This window comes from Hevea brasiliensis, chromosome 10 (genome assembly GCF_030052815.1).
Source record: "Hevea brasiliensis isolate MT/VB/25A 57/8 chromosome 10, ASM3005281v1, whole genome shotgun sequence".
NCBI classification, from domain to species: Eukaryota; Viridiplantae; Streptophyta; class Magnoliopsida; order Malpighiales; family Euphorbiaceae; genus Hevea; species Hevea brasiliensis.
This window is the reverse complement of record NC_079502.1, coordinates 93,272,782-93,295,297: the sequence shown is the minus strand read 5'-3', so window position 1 is coordinate 93,295,297 and position 22,516 is coordinate 93,272,782. Positions and strand designations below refer to the sequence as shown.

General features: G+C 27.7%; 1 protein-coding gene, 1 long non-coding RNA gene and 1 pseudogene across 2 annotated transcripts; 2 read left to right on the top strand and 1 right to left on the bottom strand.

The window, feature by feature from the left end:
• Positions 1-581: 581 nt before the first annotated feature.
• LOC110645630 (protein PHLOEM PROTEIN 2-LIKE A10-like) lies at positions 582-3,408 on the top strand (annotated as a pseudogene).
• A 1,001-nt stretch (positions 3,409-4,409) lies between these two features.
• On the bottom strand, positions 4,410-7,296 carry LOC110645623 (uncharacterized). The gene is made up of 2 exons (XR_002493028.2): positions 7,108-7,296; positions 4,410-4,944 (listed from the first exon to the last, which is right to left on the bottom strand). It is a non-coding gene; the product is annotated as an uncharacterized LOC110645623 (long non-coding RNA).
• Positions 7,297-20,596: 13,300 nt separating this feature from the next.
• On the top strand, positions 20,597-22,240 carry LOC131183802 (thaumatin-like protein 1). The gene is made up of 2 exons (XM_058154427.1): positions 20,597-21,520; positions 21,979-22,240. Exons 1-2 carry the CDS (start codon positions 20,991-20,993, stop codon positions 22,040-22,042), a joined length of 594 nt encoding a protein of 197 aa, XP_058010410.1. The 5' UTR covers positions 20,597-20,990; the 3' UTR covers positions 22,043-22,240.
• Positions 22,241-22,516: the final 276 nt, after the last annotated feature.

Sequence of the window (22,516 nt, the reverse complement as noted above, 5' to 3'; positions counted from 1 at the left end):
AGCAGGTGTTCAACTGATTCTGTATGATGGTTACAGATGGGGCAAGCTGCAAATTCCACGCACTTTCTTTTGTATAAATTTGCTCTAGAAGCCAATGAGTTTGTATAGTCTCCAAAGGAAAACCTTTATCTTCTGAGCCATAGGAAAGGACCATAAGCTATTCCAAAAAGGAGGCAGAAATTGATTGGATGATGAAGGAGTCCTACCCAAATTCTGCATCTCTTGCTGCTTCTTTAACAGAAAATATACTGATTTGAACGATGGGCAACCCTTTCCAGAATGATGCCATATAAGCTCTGCTTCTTTAGGAATGGACCCAAGGGGAATCTTCATAATAGCCACACATTCTGCAGGTGAGAAACCATATTTGTATTGATGTAATGTATATGTCGATGATATTTTTGTTTTGTTCTCGTGATAAAAGTAGTTAAAATTTTGCATAGGTAGTTTGGGTAGTCTTTTTTCACCATTAAAGTATGAGAAGTAAGAAAATTTTGAGTTTGAGTCTTTTTATCTATTCACTTTAATTTGTATTTATAAAATTATAAATTATAAATTAAAAAAAAAAACCAGATGAAAAATAAAAATCCATCCATGCTTCAGAACTTTCCGTGGGCAGCCCACAAGGACTAGTTGTTGAGTTTGCTATAAGTATAAATTTTTTTTAAGTGAAAAAAAGAAAAAGCTCTTTGGATATGATAATTATTGCCTCACAACTGTCAACTATGGTGAAATTCAATCATAATCGACTGTTATAATGAAATTATTGTACATTATATTATAATTTTTCATCAGTGAGAGACACACGAGATCACATTATACAGAGATAATATTTAGCTCTTAATATTGACGTGGGAGATCGAATTGAGAGCAGGCTTACCACCAGCCACCACTGTGTGGTTTATAAGTATAATTTATAGTGGCTATAAAATTTTGAAGTTGATTCTCTTCTCCCATCATCATCAACCTGAAAAATGAATTGCACGTACACGCCCATACACTGCATGACACCTCCATCCTCTTCGTTGCATGAGACGCCACTTTCTTCTGCAACAGGCCTTACGTCATTTCCATTTCTCTCCCTCCCTCCCTGTCTCTCTCGGGTTTCTTTCTATATATCTCCATCTTCCTCGATTCTTGTTACTTGTGCACTTTTATTAATCCAATTCATCCCTTATGAGATAGAAGATAAGAATAGAAGAAAAACATTATTTAAATGAATTGTTGACTATAACAGTTGCTTTGCTTGTATGGCTATAACGCTTGCATTAGTCGACTTCAAGATTATCTTCTTATTTCTATGCAAACTTCAAGAACGTCAAGAAAAATAGCCAACTGCAAATTGGGTTGTTAGATTTTGTTTTGGATCGCATGGACCTGCAATTGGTGGAAAAGGGTCTTCTTGGTTATACCTGGAAAAGGAAGAGATTGGTTGCTATGTTGGCAGCAATTGTTTTCTCTACTTATGCTGCCTATAGAGTTTACCACTTACCCTCAATAGAAAAAAGAAAACGATTTTCAAAGGTTTTAGGGGCTTTAATTTTTATAGCAGAAGTTATCTACGATTCTGCTGAAACTGTTGGAATCATCTCCAAGGATTTGAAAGATTTTCTGCAATCAGAATTTGACCAAATTCCCAATAGTCTCAAGCAAATTTCTAAAGTTGCGAGGTCATCCGAGTTTTCAGAATCTGTTATAGCCTTACTCAAGCTTTAACTTTGGGAATTTTGCGTGGTTACCAGTATAGTGCAAGAATTGATCATGATTCCAGTGCCAATGTCAATCCAAGTTTCTTGGACAAGGTTTTTGATAAGCTTTCTACTCCGGTTGGGTCTGGTTTTGTTTCTGTTTTTGTTGGAAGCTTTGCCAGGAACTTGATCATGGCCTTTTATCAAGATGAAACATCTTGTTGTAGAGGGCTGAATTCGAATTCAGATTTGAATGGTGCTACTGCTACCACCAGTAATCATGTTTGTTCGGAAATGAATTCTGTCAGAGAGTTGGTGGATGTGGTTTGTAGCCACAAGTGTAAAGAGCTTATTAGTGATTGTATTCAGTTATTTGTTAGCTCTGCAGTTGCTGTATATCTTGAAAAGACCATGCACATCAACACCTATGATGAAATCCTTGCAGGATTGACTAATCCGAAGCCCGAAAACGAAGTGAGAGATATACATTGGTATCAGTAAGCAGTGGTGCTATTGAAACACTAGTTAAGACATCTTATCAAGTCTTGACAAGTGCTGATTCTGAAGCAAATTCAAAGCAGGAATTTCCAAACTTACGGATTGATCAGGAAGAAGATTCACCAGAGAATGAAGAGCATAAAAGCAAACCGAAAACAAGAATGTCGTTTGATGAAGTTGAGGATGGTGGATGGGTTAGAAAAGGATCATCTACTTTAGCAATAACAAGTAATAGAAGGATTGTTCTCGGTGTGACTGGGAGGATTACATTTGAGATGGTTAGATCTTTCTTGGACTTTTTGACAGAGAGACTTTTAGAAGGAATTAAAAGATGTGTTTATGTAGTTCATGGAGCTGTTTTTGAAAGTAGCCTTGGAGTTGTGAGATATATTACTGCAAAATCCTCTGTTATTGCAACTATATGTCTTTCTTTGTACTTGCACATGTTGGATAGTACATGGATTTTGGTGCCTGCTTGAGTCATTGAACATTTATAAATTTCTAGTTTCTTATCTCATGCCATATTTTTGTCTTCCAAAAACTAGTACACTATATGCAGATTCAGATTACCTTCAAAAGCTGCACGAGTACGATAATACTTGAAGCTTGCGGCTCTCTGTAGGTTCTAGATATCTGTCCACATAATCTTGGAAGCAAATATACTGTTCATTCTATGTACAAGTGTTATTCTCTCTGGGTGGTTTTTGTTTTCTGAGACAAAGGTCTCTCGTTTCTGCCTATTTTTGAGGTCGTTCCCTGCCCTTCTGGGTGGGAGATGGCCCTCCATTCCTTACCTGGATGAGGATTTCCCTTCTTCTCCTTGGGGTGGGGCTATACATAGGTATTTTGGATTGCGTTTTCTATTCCATGCAGGTCTTTGCTTACAATGAAAGAATATTGCAACCTGCGATCGTTAGTTTTTGGGTGCTCAGCAGTGTTTATCTTAGGTCTCCTAAGATCTGGATTTTGGTGCTCTTGCTTGGTGGTGTCAAAATATGTATTCGCCTCGTGCTGGTACCCACCGAAACTTTGCCATCGCGTCATAAGCTCTCTGCTCTTAGCCTGCGGAAGGGTGCAGTTTCATTTTAGGAAGTGAGAACGGTCATCTCTGAGATCCCATAGCCAGTTACTCTGTTTTGCCGGCTGACCCTCGAAAGCAGAAGCTGTAGAAGTTGTAGGCATCGACTTTCCTGCAGATCATCAAAGAAGATGGATCTTTGTCTTTCCGGGGGCTTATTCTGTTTTCTTGGGAGATTGTATCCAAGGGTCTCTTTGGACACGAGCGAGAGAAGTATAAATAAAAGTAAGGAGGGATAACTATTTCATTTTTTTTTTGGAATAGGTAAGATAATATAAAGTAACCGTAAGTCTTATCCTTTAAATTATTTTTTCTTACACTCTAAATTAGAGTGTAAAAAGAAGTAAGGAAGGAGAGACGAGAGTTATAAATATTTCTATTTATATATCTCTTAAATTTATTTTTTTTTTATCTTTTTCCAAATATAAAAAATATACATTAACTCTTCTTGCTTTTCCCTTTATTCACCCTTTCAAATTAGAGTTTTTTTATTATAATTTTTCTTATCCTTTGTCTTCTTTATTCTTACTTACCTTTCCATGCTTATACTTTCCTCACCTCATTCAAACAGACCCAGAGGGAAAGCCTAACGATGGCGTTTCTGTGTGACTACTAGTCTATCCTCTCTAGCGGCAGGTGGAGGAGGGTGAGACCGGCGGCAGCGCTGGGACTGTCTTTGCCTTTTACTTCCAGCAGCTCTAGGATTTGTGTTTTGAGCCTTGGGCTAGATTTGTAATGTATAGAACTTCCCTTAGGCTTGCCCTTTTTTATTATGTGATCTTCGAGTGGGTGGTTGTTATAAACCCATGGCTATATTAACTCTTTGCAAATGATATGATATATATATATATATATATATATATAGATTGGAGGATTTGCAATTTTTTCAATTATTGGATTTTTCTTTAAAATTTTTTTCCCAGGGGATTCTTGGAATATGTTTAAGCAACTTTCAGCTTTGCTGTTAAACGTGTGCCTGTTTAGGACGCATTGCAGAGTCATGTGAATGTGCTTACTTTTTGTATTTTGATGATCTAGACGGTTAATGAATTTGGTTTTCTAAGGTTGAATAGATTGGATCAGTCATTGCCAGTGGATGAAACCATAATATAGAACCAAAATGAAAACGTTGGAGAAAGGATCAATAGAAAACAAAGCTTTGGTGTCTCAGGATCTGAATAAAACATAAATGCAATAGTCGATCAGGTTCTACATTCGGTAAACTTTTAACACTTTCTACCATTGTAATACTATCAAAATTCAAATTCAATAACACCATTAATTGGGATTGCGAAGCTCAGGAAATCATTCAGCAGATAAGGTTTTTTTCACCATGCTTTTTCTGCTTTGACTAGAAAACATCCAAATAATGTAATGAACCGAGTTCCTTCTATCCTACCAAGCATGCAGCTGGGACCCCATACCCCCTAGGCGTATCCAAATTCTATATTGTATCGAATACAGCGAATATGCATGGTATGCCTTTTCAGTCAGCAAACTGGAAGTGATGATTTCCCACTTCCCAAATCCCACTGCCATAGATTAATGAGAAATTCAATTGCAGTATACTAAGTAGAGCTTGTGTCCGCGTCTTTTGCAGCTGCATCTTCCTGAAGCTTCTTTTTCCAGTACTCATCAAGTGGGGGCCCAAATATTGCTTTTCCAGAAACAACTCCAATCCTGCAAAATCCATGTACAATCATTTACAAAGCCTAGATCAGTGTAAAATCAGGTCAAGCACTCTGAAATATTTGAAATTTCCGGCTAGAAGATTATGCAAGGTGTGCTAGTGGAGACAGCAGAAGCTGAATAAAAAATTCACATGGAAGCCTACACCCACAGTCTACAATAACAGAGCAACAAGATTGTTAGAAATCTATAAGATTTTCCAGTGAAGCATGCAGGATTTCCACAGATCAAAATAAAAGTCCAATTTTGACCTTGAATCCCCAAAAAGATAAGATAAGCAAACCATTTATTTGCAGCCAAGTAAGCCCTATTAAATTCCAATAAGAAACTAAAAAATAATTTACATAAATATGTTGCATATTAAAAACCTAAGGAAGCTTTACAGACATGACACATATGCATCCTTCTGATCCAGCATGATATTTCACATCAATTGAGTGCTTATGGAGAAGCACTGATTATCTTTTTTTCTTTTTTCCTTTTTTTTTGAACTGCAAAAACATTGCATTAAACTGCTGAAAAGGCATCAGAGAATAACAGAAACTCCAGTTCCAAAGGAACTGAGGCCAGCCAATCACAAGAAAGCTGCCCATTAAGGCTATACTTAGCAACACAGTCAGCCACTCTATTAGCCTTCCTATTAACAATCGAGAAGAAAAGCAGGGGAAAATAAAGGAAACAAAGCCCTGATTGCTTCAGTCTCCCAACTGATATTTTGCTGAGTTCGTAACAGCCGAATGGAGTATGGATGAATCTGCCTCAACAATCACTGCTGTAGCACTGATTATCTAAATGAATCTATTTCAGATTCAATAAAATGAGATGTATTTCTAACTTTATATATCAATATCTTCTTTATACAACTATGTAGAACATCTAACAAAATATGTACAACAGATAGAGCTCAGATGAGCAAGAGCATAACAGCTTAAATATGCCAAACCCAAACCTTGCAAAAATCCAGGAAAAATATAACTATAAGGAGTGTTGTATGCATGATCTCATTTTCTTCAATCTTCTTAACACAATGCCTGTTGAAAGGAGTGTTGTATGCAATGTTTTAAACAAATTCATATCTTGCACAAGGATACCATTACTTTGAAAGCGATACAAATAAAAGCTGTTTTATTTTGAAGTCAAGAGCAGTCTTACGCTACTATACAAAAGGAAATATGTATTAATATTTGCTTTTGCTGGATACAGCCAACACTATAGAATTAGAACAAGTCAGAGGAAATAGAGGAGCACTCCTGATGTGTTACGCTAATGCATAATGAGTATCAAGTTCCAGTAAAAATTTTATGAGATGGTGATAAGCTCTACTTCAGAGAACACTAGGCAATAAAGATACAACATATATACATTAAAGACGAGCATGGCTGAAATGAAGGCATCACGAATGGAAATTATATGTTTTCATATAATGCATGTAGCACTAATGGAAAAAGGCTGAGGGAATACCATTTAAGGCGTTTTGAACATGTGCAACATATAACTTTACATGTGCTGATGACGTTAACACTTAGCTAAAAATAGAAAAGTTATGCGACTAACAGTTGACAGACAACATCAACAGAAAAAAAGAAAGGAAGAATTCGAGGTGAAATCATTCATGCTATATACTACCAGTAAACATCATACTGAAACTCTTCATTCCCATAATATGTAAGTCATAAACATCAATGAAGTTTACAGTATTGGGTTCTTTTGATAGTTAACATAATAAGTATATCTTAAAAATTAACTAACAATGTGAAATGAAATGTGATCGAAAAGGAAAAAGGAAAAAGGAAAACACAAATTAAGCAACAAGATTGCCCAAATCTTCAAAATTTTACAGATGCTTCATTAAAAAAGTCATATTAACTACAAGTCTGCAGTTGTTAATGTAAAGAAACTAAATTGATTATCATTCGCTTCCAATGAGGTAATGGGTCCTCAAAAATCTGAAAAGTTACTCTAAAATTTGCTTAATAGCCTAGGACAGATAAGCTCAGTTGACTAATCTTGCAATGCAAAATCCCAATTCACAATGAAAAGGAAAAATCAATATGTGTAAATGGTATTACTAGTTGTAGGAAGATTCAAATGATAGCAGAAAGTAAGAAATATGAACAGCGAGAACTAAAGGGAAAATAAAGGCAGGAAACGTACACTACAGCTCCAATTACCATGGGGAAGGACAGAAACCTTCTTCTAAAAAACATATTCAAAAGCTTTCTTCTTCAATTTGTGCGGTTGCGTTATTGGCATGCTGCGTAGCGGTGCCCTCCAATTTCAGGGTTTCCCAATTTCTTGGTCATGACTTGGGCTGATTCTTGCATGACTTATGGGCCGTTGTTGCAACCCCTCACAATTATCTAACAGGCCTTTTGGTCTACCATAACTCCAAGTCAGAGTTTCCTGGAATGGGTCTATCAGTGAACATAGAGACCTCTCCAACTCTTATCCATCCACTTCCAATGCATGCAGTCAAATTTAATTATTTCTGTACAAAGGCTGGAGCAATAAATGCATATAATTGGCAAGCTTTGTAATATAAGAAACTGCAAATCAATTTATAATTTTTATTTTTTAATTTATTTTTAATTATATTTTAAATGAAATAAATTATTATTATTAAATTAATTTTAAATTAAAATTTATGTCTTATTTAATTTAATTTGAATAAATTTTTATCTATTATAATAATAAATTTTTAATTAATTTATATTATAATTAATTAAAATATTTATTTAATTCTTTTTATAGATTTATTAAGAGTAATTTTCATGATTATTTTATTTAAAATATAATTAAAGTACTTTATTTAAAAAATAATTTAAATTTCATAAAATTTTTATATTTTATCTCATAATTTATTTAAATCGATATTTACAAATTTTATTAAATTAATGAAACAATAATATTATTTTAAAAATATATAAATATAATATTTTTTTTATTAATATAATAAAAAATTATGAAATTATCAATGATGAATTGAATTATTTAATTTCAGTAATAATAAAAATACATAATATTATTAATAATTAAAAATAACATTCTATTATATTATTTCCAAAATTACTACATCTAAATGTAAATTTTTTTTATTAATCTCAATTTTTTTATAAAATAATTATTTGATAAAAATAGTTATCACTTTACATAAATTTGTAATATAAAATAAATACATTTCATAAAAGTTATAATTTTAAAATGTCATAATTTTCTATTATTAAAATAAATACTATAATTACATACTATTTTTCAAAAGGCAGATTTCATGATTATAATAGTATAACTTTGATTATTCTTAATCATTTTTATTTGTAGCTAAATTTTCAATGTTATTATATTTACAATTTATCTTTAAAATTCTACTTCTACATAAAAATATAGTTAAGAGATAATTTATGCACTAAGATATAGATATTTAATTAAAATTTAAAAATATTTTTGATGAAAATTAATTATAATAAAATATAAATAATCAAAATATTAATTATAATTTTATTCGATAAGATATTCAAAGTTTAAGAAATATTAAATAAGAAAATTTAAAAAATTAATAATTAAATAAATATTAATTATATATATTTAAATAAATAAATTTTGAGAATGATAATTATCTTGAAAGAAATAATAAAATATAAAAAATATTTGAGCACATTTAGATTAAATAAAAATATTTGGTGAAATAATAATACTTAATGTGTATCAAAAATCTCATATGATACCATATATTGACAAACAAATGAAAATCATTTAAATAAAAAATAATTTATAACTAAATATTATTGAATTGAAAAATAAAAAAAAATATTTAAATTCAATTTTTTAAAAGTAAAATATTTCTTATTTACTTGGTCATTTCAATTAAATGGCCATAAATTGGTCATAATGATGATGATGACGACGATCATAATAATAATAATAATAATAATAATAATAATAATAAACATTAATTAATTTTAAAAAAATAAAAAATATTAAATTATTAACATAAAAATAATATATAATTATTATAAATAAGTCCTCTCTATATTTTATTTTTATAACTTTTATGTATACACTTTTGTCTCTCAAATTTTTTTAATAAAGATTTTATAATAAAAAATATAACAATGCAATAAAAATATTTATTGAATATATGAAATAATTTAATATTGAATTATATGATAATTGATTATTAGATCACAAATTAATAATTAGTTTTTTTAAACAAATGACCATCAATGATCTATTATTATTATTATTATTATTATTATTATTATTATTATTATTATTATTATTATTAAGATTAAGGGTAACATTTGGTAAATAATGTTTTACAAAAATGAATTTATAAAAAAATAATATAAATAATTTTTAAATATTATATTTAATCATAAAATTCTTAATTTTTGAAAATCAAAATAAAAAATAATAATTTAAATCATAAATATTAAAGTAATATTGTAAGTAATAATAATAATAATAATTTTAAAAGAAATAAAAATAATAATAATTAGTATTTATAAAATAATATAAATAATTTATAAATATTACATTTAATTACTAAATATTTTAATTTTTAAAAAAATAATAATTTGAATCATAAATAATAAGGTAATATTATAAATAATAATGATAATTAAAAGAGAAATAAAAAAATTAAATAATAATTAATATGAAAGAGAGTATTTATGACTAATTATGAAATCATAAATTAATAGTCAATGTTCCTTAAATTAATAGTCATCATTATTATTATTATTATTATTATTATTATTATTATTATTATTATTATTATTATTACCACTAAACGTAACATATGATAAATAATATTTTATATAAATAATTTTTTTAAAAAATAATATAAATAATTTTTAAGTATTATATTTAATCATAAAAGGTCTTAATTTTTTAAAAATCAAATTTTAAAGAAAATAATATTTTAACTAATAAATGTTAAAGTAGTATTATAAAAAATAATAATAATTAAAAGAAGAATTAAAAATTAAATAATAATTAGTATTTATAGAATAATATAAATAATTTATAAATAGTGTTTTTAAATATAAAATATCTTAATTTTTAAAAAATTAAATTAAAAAAAATAGTAATTCAAATCATAGATTTTAATGTAGTATTTTAAATAATAATGATAATTAAAAGATAAAAAAAATTAAATAGTAATTAATATATAATATAATATTTATAAAAAGTGACACGTAACAAATTTTTTAAGGAAAGTGTTACACATCATTTTTCTATGAATATATTTCTACTTTATATATATATATATAATATGATTGTATTTAGAAAATTAAATTATTTAATAATTTTATATTATAACTTTCAGGAAATATAGAAAAATAGTCATTAATAAATTTAATTAAAAATTACCAATAAGTATAAATATGATAGATTTAAATCTTACATCATGTTGAATTTGTTTTATAAAAATATAAATCACTTATTTATCAGAAAGTGAAAATACAACATATATAAAATTAGTATATATTTTTATCATGTAAAATTAATAAATTAGTTCAATTAATTATTAATTTTTCCTTTATCTAATTAAATTGAACATTTCAGGTATTTATAATAATAATAATAATAATAATAATAATAATAATAACAACAATAATAATAACTATTTATTATAGTATTAAAGTATAATAATTAAATAATTTATAACTTATATATGCATAATTATGAAATTAATAACTTAATCATAATTTTAAAAAAATTATATAATTAATTAATAAAAAATAAAAATTCAAGGGGCAGGTGTGCATATATATATATAGAGGATTGTATTTAGAAAATTAAATTATGTAATAATTGTATATTACAACTTTTAGGACATATAACAAAATAGTAATCAATAAATTTAATTAAAAATTATCAGTTAGTATAAATATGATAAATTTAAAATCTTACATCTTCTTAAATTTGTTTTATGAAAATATGAACTAATTCTTTATCAGAAAGTAAAAATGCAACACATGTAAAATTAATATATATATTTTTTTAGGTAAAATTAATAAATTAGTTCAATTAATTCTTAATTTTTCCTTTATCTAATTAAACTGAACTTTTTAGGCATTTATAATAATAATAATAATAACAACAATAATAACAGCTATTTATTATAGTATTAAAGTGTAATAATCAAATAATTTATAACTTATATATACATAATTAAGAAATTAATAACTTAATCATTATTTTAAAAATTTGTACAATTAATTAATAAAAAATAAAATTTCAAGTGAGGGCAGGTGCATATATATATATATATATATATATATATATATATATATATATATATATATATATATATATATATATATAATTTTTCTAAATAATAATAAAACAATATAATATGATTAATACTAATATTAATTATTTATTAATTATACTATAAAGAATATAAAAAATAACAAAAATTGAATATTAACATAAATTTCTTATTTTTCATTACTATGAAAATAAAATTTCATTTCATTTTTTCATAATTTATTATATATATATATATATATATAATTAAAAATATATTTTTATAAATATGTGTTAAAACAAAATAAAATAAAGGTAAATTAAAATTTATTAAATATATAAAAATGAGAAAGAGGATAAATTATTTAACTCCATATGATAAGAGAACAAAATATTTAACTCTATGTGATAATTTTTATCGTATAATTCTAAATTATTTTATTAATTTTAAGATGTATAATTCTTAAATTTTTATAATTAAATGAAATAATAAAAAATTTAAGAATCCTTAAATGAAAATTTTATAAATTTTTGAAATATATCTGCTATTTTTAATTAGTTAGCCATAAAAATTATAGTAATAATGATAATAGTAAAGATATTTAAAAGGAAATTAGAATTAAATAAAAAATGAAATTAAATACTTAATTTAAAAAACAATAATTACTTACATTAATTATTATAATTATAAAATATAATAATTTTTATATAGTAAATGCCATGTGATAATGTAAGAGAACATTTTCTTACTTAATATATATAGAGATATTGTCACACCCTACCCCTTAATAAGATGTAACATGATCCCATAGTATATCTAATGATTTATCGTATTTCGTCTATGGGTAACTCATTAAATATATTATAAGGGATTTTAAAACCATTTTTTTACGTTTTGGAAGTAGTGAGCATTTTGGTAGGAAATAAAAACATTTAATTGAAGTTTGAAAACTAGTTAAGATTTTTGCCCCATTTTATTTTTCCGCAAATTTTATAAAAATTTCGGCAGAGTGCCGTCTGTATTTGGAAAAAAACAGTTCTTCAAAACCTGTGAAAAACACTTCCAAATAATTAATTTTAACCCCATTTGCAACCACCGATCTTCAAATCAACAGCAATAGCAACACTTCAATTCAAAATCCAAATTTCAAATCAAGAATTGATATCTTAAAACATTTCATAAACTCATGCACATTGCATTTTGAATATTTAATTTACATTTATAAGTTAATTTACAGACGCAAAATCTCAAAAATAATATTGTTATACATTGACTATACAACTGCTCAATCTACCTTAATACATATGACACTAAACCATTTACATCAAAATAATTACAAAGGTATTAACAAATATCCGTACAAAAATTCTTCAACTATGCTCCTCTCTGACTGTAGTAGCTCACTCTGTTGCTATGTCCTTTTTTCTATCTGCGACAGCAAAGAAAGCTATCGCTGAGTATAAAAATACTCAGTGGTGCACAATAAATATAAAATGCAAAATATAAAACATTTGTCATTAATTCATAGTTCAAATATTTCACAATCACATTTCACAAATTTTTTTTTCAAATCACATTTATAACAAATCACAATTTAAACATTTCACAAATCTCAAAACTTAATATAACACAACTTTGATCAAACAATTTAATAATCATAGTATTGCCAATCAATAACACAACTTAGGCCATGACACAAAATTTCCAAACATGCCGTGTTGTACACTACGACAAGGCAAACTCACCCCACTAATCGAAATCAACGAGGGAGGTGGCTAGCTAGCTAATAAGTACTCATCCAAACTCACCTCATGACTGGGAACCCAAAAAGGGAGGAATATAATTAAACTCACCCTATAAATAGAGGAGGAACATAATAAGGGACTGCCATGCTAAGTGTAAATCAAAACAATTTAAAACTATGATGTTCAATTATAATTGATACAACAATTAAAAAAACTTCATTTCAAATCTCTATTTCCTAAGTAGGCAACACAATATTCTTGAAATTCATAATGAATAAAACACATTCACAATGTATAACAAATCAATTTTCATTGTGAAAACTATAATTTATAAATTTTTGTGCACAAACCTGACGTAAGTCGCCTCTAGGCCTTGACTCAGTCCCTTAGACTTTTCGAGTCTTTTTCAGCTGAAACACGAAATTTATAGTGTCTCAGTATCCTTGCCTCACAATAATTCCAATAATTAATTCATATATGTTCAATTCTAGCCCCAATATGCTTAAACTTACATTTTTGAAAATTTTCATGTTGATGTTACTATTTATGGTACTATTCAAGTCAAAATATTGACTTTCTTATGCTTAATAGGTATGAAAAATCTAACTATACTTACATACCACATTTTGGTTGCCAAACTTATTGGTTTTTGTTATTTTCTCAAAACTTAAGTCTTTTAGGCAAACTTTCAAATTTTCAATTTTGGTGACTTATTTTGCACTGTTCCATTGGTCATGTTGCTGTTAGAATTTGGCCAAGTTTTCTTCATAGAAATTGTTCCTTATTGTCTTAACTTTATTCTCCTTTTTGAATCACTCCAATTGGAGTTTTGTAGCTCAAGTTATAGCCATTTGAACATAGCTGGCCGGATTGGCCTAACCCATATTTCTGGGCACCAAAACTAGTTCTGGCAGTTTTAGATCATCAAATTTAGGTGGTCAAATGACTTAGTTAAGGGCATAATTTGAATTTGTGTTCCTCATAAAAGTTGTAGGTCTATATCTCAGCTTTCTACTGGTAAAATTTCAGTTCATGTAGACCAGCCTAGCCCAAGTTATGGCAAATGAAAAAACATTATTCATTTGGTCATTTTGTACAGGGCAGAATACCTAAGTCCGGATTTGGTCAATTTGTTCACTATGCTATGGTCACTTTTTGGGCATGATTCCTAAATGAAAAATGTGTCATTTTGTGTCTAATTTCATCCCCAATTAGCCTCACACCAATTGGGTTGGTAAATTTTCAGTTTTGGTCCCTGAAAGGGACCTTGGTCCTGCTGCCTGCATAATAGCCCTAAGCAATCCGAATTTAAACCTAATTCTAACACTTCCAACATACCACAATTGGTCACATATGGCCATTTTTCAGCTCAAACAAGGTCAAACACACCATTTGACCAATTCTCAAAATATTGTCTTTGAAACCCTCGGTCCAAAACCCTAACTTTGCTACTTGACTTAATTCTTGAAATTAAAATGTATATGCATTACCTACACACTCATTTAAGCTTACATACACTTTTAATTCAATCAAAACACATCATATTCTCATAAATCTATGGTTGGCCAAAATCACACATAGTCCTCCAAAGATGTTTTCTTTTCATTTTAAATATATTTCTAGGTTTATTCAACTAAGAACATAAACATTTAACTAAGATATTCTAGTTTAGATTCCTAACCTCACTTTGAATTTCAAATTTCCAAATCTTTCACTTTTCTTCCAAACTTTCTTGATCAATCTTCTTTTCTAGTTGCCCAAACAAGGTTTAATCATGGTAGGTAAATTTTCTATGGTGGGATTTGATTTTCTTCAAGCTCAAAAATGAGATTTAATGGAGGTTTTGGTGAGGGAGAGGGTGAGGGATGGGAGACGGCTATGGGTGAGGAAGAAGACTTTTGTTGTTTTTTTTTTCTTTTTATTTTATGTTTTTAACCTTTAGGAAGACCACAAATTATCCAAAATTAAAATTTTAAGTATAATTTTTATTGCATCATGCATGATGTCATGCATGATGTCATCACTTTTTCACTTTTTTTTTCCTTTTTTTATTTATTTTTCCATTAGTTCTTTAATTTTATTCCGGACTCCGAAATTTTATTTTCTCCGATTTTATTTGATAGTTAGGTCAGGAGTCAGTTCTAAGGGTCAATTGACCAAATTGCCTCTCTCCGGTTCGACCCCGATTTGCAAATAATTCAATATTTCTTTCGGATTTCTGACCTAATTATTTGACCGGCTTAATAATTCTTTTTCATGATTTTCTCTTTTCCACTGTGTTCGCAATAGTCCTAAGAACCACGGCGTCATATTTTACTGTTCGAAATTTGAGTTTAAATCGACCTCGTAGTCGTTCCCGAGAAGTTCACCCATCGCTGTGACTCTCGGCTCATTTAACTTCTTATGTTCTGTTTTTCTTATTTATACTTAACTAATTGACAATTACTAATTATTTGTATTCAGGACTTATCTAGTTGTCATAGATGTGGTTCTAATCTCCTTAATTATCCGGACTAACACCGATCACCGGAATAGTGAAATATACCAGGCTATGCAAATAGGGGTGTTACAGATATAAATATATAGTAATATAATTAGTATATGTGGCAATGCAATAAATTTAATTTAATATTGCCATTTGACATAAATGTATTGATTGTAGAAACTTATGTGACAGTTCAAGAAAAAACTTGATTGTTTTAAATATTAACACGTGGCATAAATATGAAAGTTTTGAAATTTTATGTGGCAATACCATGAAAAAACTTGTCTACTTTATATATATATATATAGATATAGATTAGATATATCGACCCAATGCACAACTAGTTAATCCAAATTGTTCATATATTCAAGTCTATGAATTGCCAGTTTGCCAAGGACTCCTGTGGGTTTAAGATGACTGATTCTTGCCGGAAAACACCATTGACTGTAAATACTCAAAAAAAAAAAAAAAAGTGAATTTGAGAAACTATGATAGGTACTCGTGAGAAAATTTCATTGAGCAAAAACATGAGAACGCCAATGAGAAAATTAGGAGGGACAGGATGGGCAACAGCCTTGGCTGATCTATGAAATAAAACAGGAGAGCAAGAACAGAGCTCATTTAAAAGGGGAATATAGTCTGAAACTAGTAAATCAAAATGGGACAGGTCGGGCGCTTTGCTTTAAACGGCTTGGACTAGAAGAAGCGAATGCGGCTTAAAAACAACCTTATGTGGCCCTTTGGATTTTGCCCATGACTGAGGGCCTCTTTGGAGGATAAGGCTTAGAAAATCTTGGGATCTACTGGGATAGCTCTTTGGCAGGCTTTTATAAGGTGGCCTCTATCGTCCCTAAGGACCCATCCAACACCTATGCCATTGCCAGAGATCCTAGTAGTCGCATCCGAGTTAAATTCTGGCGCGGATGCACAAATAGCTTTGAGGCCCCCAATTTTTTTTCTTTTAAAAAAATTAGTTATATACTTGTTATTCTTCCTTGCCATACATGCATATGAGGCGTTACCACTGTTTCAATAGTGACACTAATAAATTATTATATATATTCTGTTCCTAATTCTATTTTATCTATAAAAAAAAATTAGACAAAATATTTATTTTAATCCTTAAAGTATGGTCCAATACATATAAATTTTTAAAGTGTTTCGAAATCCAAATAAGTCCTTTAAACTTTTTTTTTAATTCAATAAATTATTTTACTATATAAGTAAGCCTTTTGAAAATAAAAAAAATTAAATTATACCCTTTAATTTTAAAAAGAAATTAAAAAAATTAAATTATAATTTATCTCTAATATAAATTTAATTAACACAGAGTTTTCATTAATAATCTAGTATAGACAATTTGCAATATCTTAATGAAAATCTGCTTCACCTTAAAAAATAACAGAAGTTTCTTGAACTATTATATAAATAACAACTTATGAATTTACATCATGATTTAGTAAATTTTCACTAGAAAGTTGCAAATTAGATGAAAAAATTTGCTGAACCGTTGTACTAAAAAATATATGTGTAAGGTTTTGACTAGATTTATAGTTGAGGTAAATTATAGTTTAATTTTTTTTATTTATTTTTAAAAGTTAAAAGACTTATTTATCTATAAAATAGTAAAATGACTTATTTAATAGATTTTTTAAAATTTGAATGACTTATTTAATTTTTTTTAAATTGAAAAGCTTAATTAGACTCTAAAATATTTTAAGAATTTATGTAATTATTTAATATAATTTTAAGAGTCTAAATATACCTTTTGTCAAAAAATTATTAGATATAAATTAGGGATTGCAACAGGTAGGGTACCCATGAAAATCACCTTATCTGAACGTAAATCCAATTAATATTCTCAAAATCCGTCTCAAATCTTATTAAAATTTACTTTCAACTATCCAAACCCGTCCTAAACCTGATTATTATTACCCAAAAAATACCCGAACCTATTTAATTTTATATATTTAATTAATAATCTATATAAAAAATTATTTTTATTAATAATTTATATTTTAAAATTTAATAATTTCATAAAATATTTTAATTTAATTTTATATAAAATAAAATATATAAATATTTATAAATATTATTAAAAATATATATATATATTATATTTAATTAAATATTTATATAAATGAGTTCAGATAACGAATATCTAACATATGAAATTTAAACCCAATTCAAATATGTCTCAAGTCCAATTATATACTACTCAAACTCATTTTATTAGAGTTCGATCAGATCAAATATCCACAAAAATTTAATATGTTACCATCCAAAATATAAATTCTTTTGTAGTTGAGACAATGAAATCTTTAAGCCATGAAAAGTTATACACATTCACAAAACATCAATTGACACTAAAAGTTTCAAAACTTACATAAGAAGCTAAAGAAAGTCAATTTAAAATATTTTAAAGAATTCTTTTATCTCTTTGGTTAAATTATTTTTCTGTAAGATAGACCCATTCGACAGAGTTTTTTTTTTTTTTTAATAGTAAAGCAACATAGTTAAGAAAAGAAAGAAAAAATAAAATAAAATTTCAGTACGAATTCAATAATTAAAAATCTAATATTTCAATAATGTTTAATAAGTGGCAGAAGTTTGAATCACATAATGCCAAAATTAATCAATAAAGTTGACTCTTATTAGGGGTTGGTGGGAGGGGGGCTACGGGAACCCTCAACAATTTCCTTTTATATTAATTGTATGTGAATTTAAAATAAAATAAATTTATTTTAATCGTTCCACCCTCCAAATATTTCTAAAAATGTTTTAATTAATAGGTATATTAAATTTTACTTTTTCATTAATTGATCTTTATAATTTTTTATTAGTCTTTTTAAATTTTTTATAAAAAAAAAATTAAATAGGTGTAGTAAAATTTTTTTTCTTTTGTTAATTGGTCCTCTCAAATCTTTTATTTTTTAAAATTGCATAATTTATATTGTAAAGTTGTATAAGAATTAAAATTTTAATATTATATATTTATTATAAAAATTTTATTATAAATTTAAATAACCCAAAAAAAAAGAGAAGTTAATAATTCAAAATTTTAAATCATGAGATTAAAGAAGATCATTTTCCAACATAGATATATAATTTTTTTTAATAAAAATATCTATAATAAATGATGAAGAGAAAAATAAAAAATAAAAAACATATACATAATTTAGCGCTCCACGTGCAATTCTGTGTCCCTTTAAGGAAACCCGGAGGGGGCAGTCCGGACCCACACTAATAAGTTTAGCGGCATAACTTGTCTGCATTAACAGCTTATTTACCATTAAATTTTAAAAGTTAATATTACTTTTTTTTAATAAAAATATTATTTTAAATATTATTGCTGTACTTAGCACGTATTAGTGCATGAGTTCTTTATTTTACTGAACTTTGATTATATAAAAAAATAATTAACTCTTTTTTTTAAATAATAAACTTTAATTTAGTAGTATTATAATTGTTTTTAAAATTATAAAATTTTAAGTTTAAATTTTAATTAAATATTAAATATGCAAAATGAGATCGTCTCAATTTTTAAATTATTGACATCAATTTATGAAGTATAGAATACGTTCATAACTATATGCACCAGACTCATTTATATATTTGTCTATATATAAAGAATTTTATATCTATATAAATAAATAAATAATTGCCCTAAATATATTATATAATTTTCCTCATTGAATTGATTGTGTAATGATCAAGAAACTCGTTTTTAAGCCTGTTATAGTCTATAATCAAATCTTATTATAAGCTCAAAATAAAATATAATGGAAGAAAATGCAAACAAAACCTAGATTTAGTTAGATTAAGGATTAAATATAAGATAATCAATCATCTCACGTGGGCAGATTAATTAAGGAGAATTTTGAAGTTCAATCTTTGTAGTTGAAACTTTGAAGGGTGTCTTGTGGGCAGCCCTCACATATTAAATTTTGACTTACCTACCACAACACCTCAGCTGTGCCCTCACATATTCAATTTTGACTTACCTACCACAATTCCTCAGCTGTGTTACTAGAATCTTCAGATTTATTATATATATATATATATATATATATTTTTTTTTTTAATTCATGATAAATTTAATTTTTAAGTAAAAATTTTTTATAAAAATTATAAATAAATTAATATTTTATTAAATTTATAGATTAAAAAATTTATTTAAAATAAATCATAAATCATAAGTAAAATAATCTTACTTATAATTTATTTATTTATTTTTAAATAAAATTTATTTATTTATCATAAAATTATGTTTTGACAAAATAAAAAATTATATTATCTTAATAATTTTTAAAAATATAAATACATTCACATTTAAAAAATCAAAACACTCAATGTTATATCTTTTTTTGTCATTTTCATAAATTAAATTCCTTTTAATTACTTTTTAGTCAAACATTTTTTTAAAATAATTTTTAAATTAAAAAATATATTTATAAATTAATTTTAAATAATTTTATTAAATAATTAATTATTTATTTTTAAATTAACTTATAAATTTAAAAATACATTTTAAATTAAAAATTAAAAATAAATCTCTATATCTTGTACTAATTATCACATTATGATCCATATGTGTGGTAATTATTAGCATAAAAAAACAATTAACATTCTCATCGTTATGATCCGTACACATCGTGTATGTGGTAGACCAGCATTTTTTGACTCCGCATTTGGAAAAAAGAAATTAATTTTGATGTGAACGACTTTCCATTTCTGACAAAAAAAAAGGTGGGCAATCAAAAGAGTGGACTCACGCGGCAAAGCGTAAACATGTTTTTTTGTATCAATAAAGTCAACCGAGAGAATCAATATAGAGAATAATTTAATTATGATAATTGATCATAAATTTTGTGTGAAATTTATTATAATTAATAATTATAAAAAATTATTATATATATAAATATTAATTTTATTATATAATTTTTTTTAATAGAATCCATCATGATGATAAAATATCATACTATAATTTTAAAAATTCCCCTCAATTGGAAAATTTTCTTTTGGTTCAAGTCCTCTCAGCTTTGGAAAAATTATATAATGGTAAAATATCTTATATGAAATAAAAATAAATATCCACAACTCTCCAGGTTTTGCTGTATAAATCGGAACCCAGCTCAAAGCAAAACCAAGAATAAATTTCAACTTCTTCTTCCCTTCTCTCTCATAATTAAATATATAAAAATATTCTTTACAAGTTTTCTGTTCTGCTTTAATGGCTCGACAAATCTCTTTTATTCATCTGTTCTCTATTTTTATTGTTCTTTCTTTCACATCAGGTAATATTGGCGATCTGCTCTTAAAGGGGTCTCTCTAAATCTTAAGCTTCATTCAGTTAACGGGTGTTATTGATCTCCTTCTTCTATTTGCAGGTGTTGTTTCAACTACCTACACAATAACAAATAAGTGTAACCATACGGTATGGCCAGGCATTCTCTCAAACGCTGATGCGCCAGCGCTCTCCACCACCGGTTTCGAACTCCAAAAGGGTGAGACCAAGACCATCTCCGCACCTACTTCATGGGGTGGCCGCATGTGGGGTCGAACCTTTTGCTCTGAAGACTCCACTGGAAAGTTCTCTTGCTTAACGGGTGATTGCGGCTCTGGTAAGCTAGAATGTTCAGGTGGCGGAGCTGCTCCTCCGGCTACACTGGCGGAGTTCAAGCTCGACGGCTATGGTGGGATGGATTACTTCGATGTGAGTCTTGTACATGGGTATAATCTCCCTCTGCTGGTCGTGCCTCAGGGTGGCTCCGGGCCGAATTGTTCAAGCACCGGCTGCGTGTTGGACTTGAACGGCTCGTGTCCTTCGGAGCTCAAGGTTACGAACTCCGCCGGCGACGGCGTAGCTTGCAAAAGCTCGTGTGAAGCTTTCAGGCAACCACAATATTGTTGCACTGGCGCGTATTCTACACCCGACACTTGCAAGCCGTCCTCTTACTCTGAGATGTTCAAGAGCGCGTGTCCACACGCCTACAGCCACGCGTACGATGACCGGACAAGTACCTTCAAATGTACCTCGGCAAATTACATTATCACCTTCTGCCCAAGCCAAACCACTAGGTAATTAATTAATTTCTCGCTTTTTTTTTTTATTTTTTTGGATAAATTATTTATGAACGGAGGAAAAATTGACAAAAGCCAGTTAGTTTAATTGTTTCCTCTATACTCTTAGTTCACTTTTATTTATTATTTTTTACAAATTATTTTATTTAAATTACTTATTATTTTAAAACAATTAAGGACTATTAATTAAACATTTTTCTAATTTTATCTTTATTTTTATTAAATATAATAATTATTTTTATGATTTTTAAAAACTTATTTTATCACACATCTTTTTTAATTAAATGAAATAAAAAATAACTTTATCAAATTAAAAAATATTTTATTATAATTTAGATTAAATAATTTATTATAATTTAATTATTTTTTAATTATTATATAAAAATTTTAAATGATAAATAATATTTTATTTTGTAGTAAATTAATTATTAATATTTATCTTTGGTATGCTACAGTCACATATGGGCTCGCAGGGAACTGCATCGGAAAGAAAGATTCTCTCCGCCGGACGGCCATTGAAAGGGGTGCTCTCCAACGCCTTTAGCAATCTACGGCATTCCTGGATGGAAAAAAAAAAAAGAAAATAAAAGAATTTTCGCTATCCACTTGTAAATGCGTACTTAGTCATATTTAAAGAAATATATATTTCGTAGTATTAATAATATTGTAATTTTAATACATTTCAGGTTCATTTAATGATAAAATATTAATTATATATTTTTTATATTTTTAATAATATATTATAATTTATTTTTTACATGTTGACTAAAAATTCTAAATCCGCCACCAAAGCTGCAACCGTAAAATTAGTGCAAAGTTAGCGACAATAGCGGAGCACCACCACCATTGTAAAATGTGTATGAGGCGGTGATAAGCACTAAAGATGAGCTTTCCATTGCAAAATGATTGAATAGTAGCACTTGTTAGGTACCCTATAGCTGAATCGTTGCTTCCTTGCATGTCTACTGTGTGGGATATGGCGACTTGGTGATT

What these genes read in the sequence shown, in the direction of transcription:
- LOC131183802 (XM_058154427.1), top strand. Translation starts at nt 20,991, where the DNA reads ATGTGGGGTCGAACCTTTTGCTCTGAAGACTCCACTGGAAAGTTCTCT. An exon ending in TGCCCAAGCCAAACCACTAG is followed by an intron (nt 21,521 to 21,978) that starts GTAATTAATTAA and finishes GGTATGCTACAG; the next exon opens with TCACATATGGGCTCGCAGGG.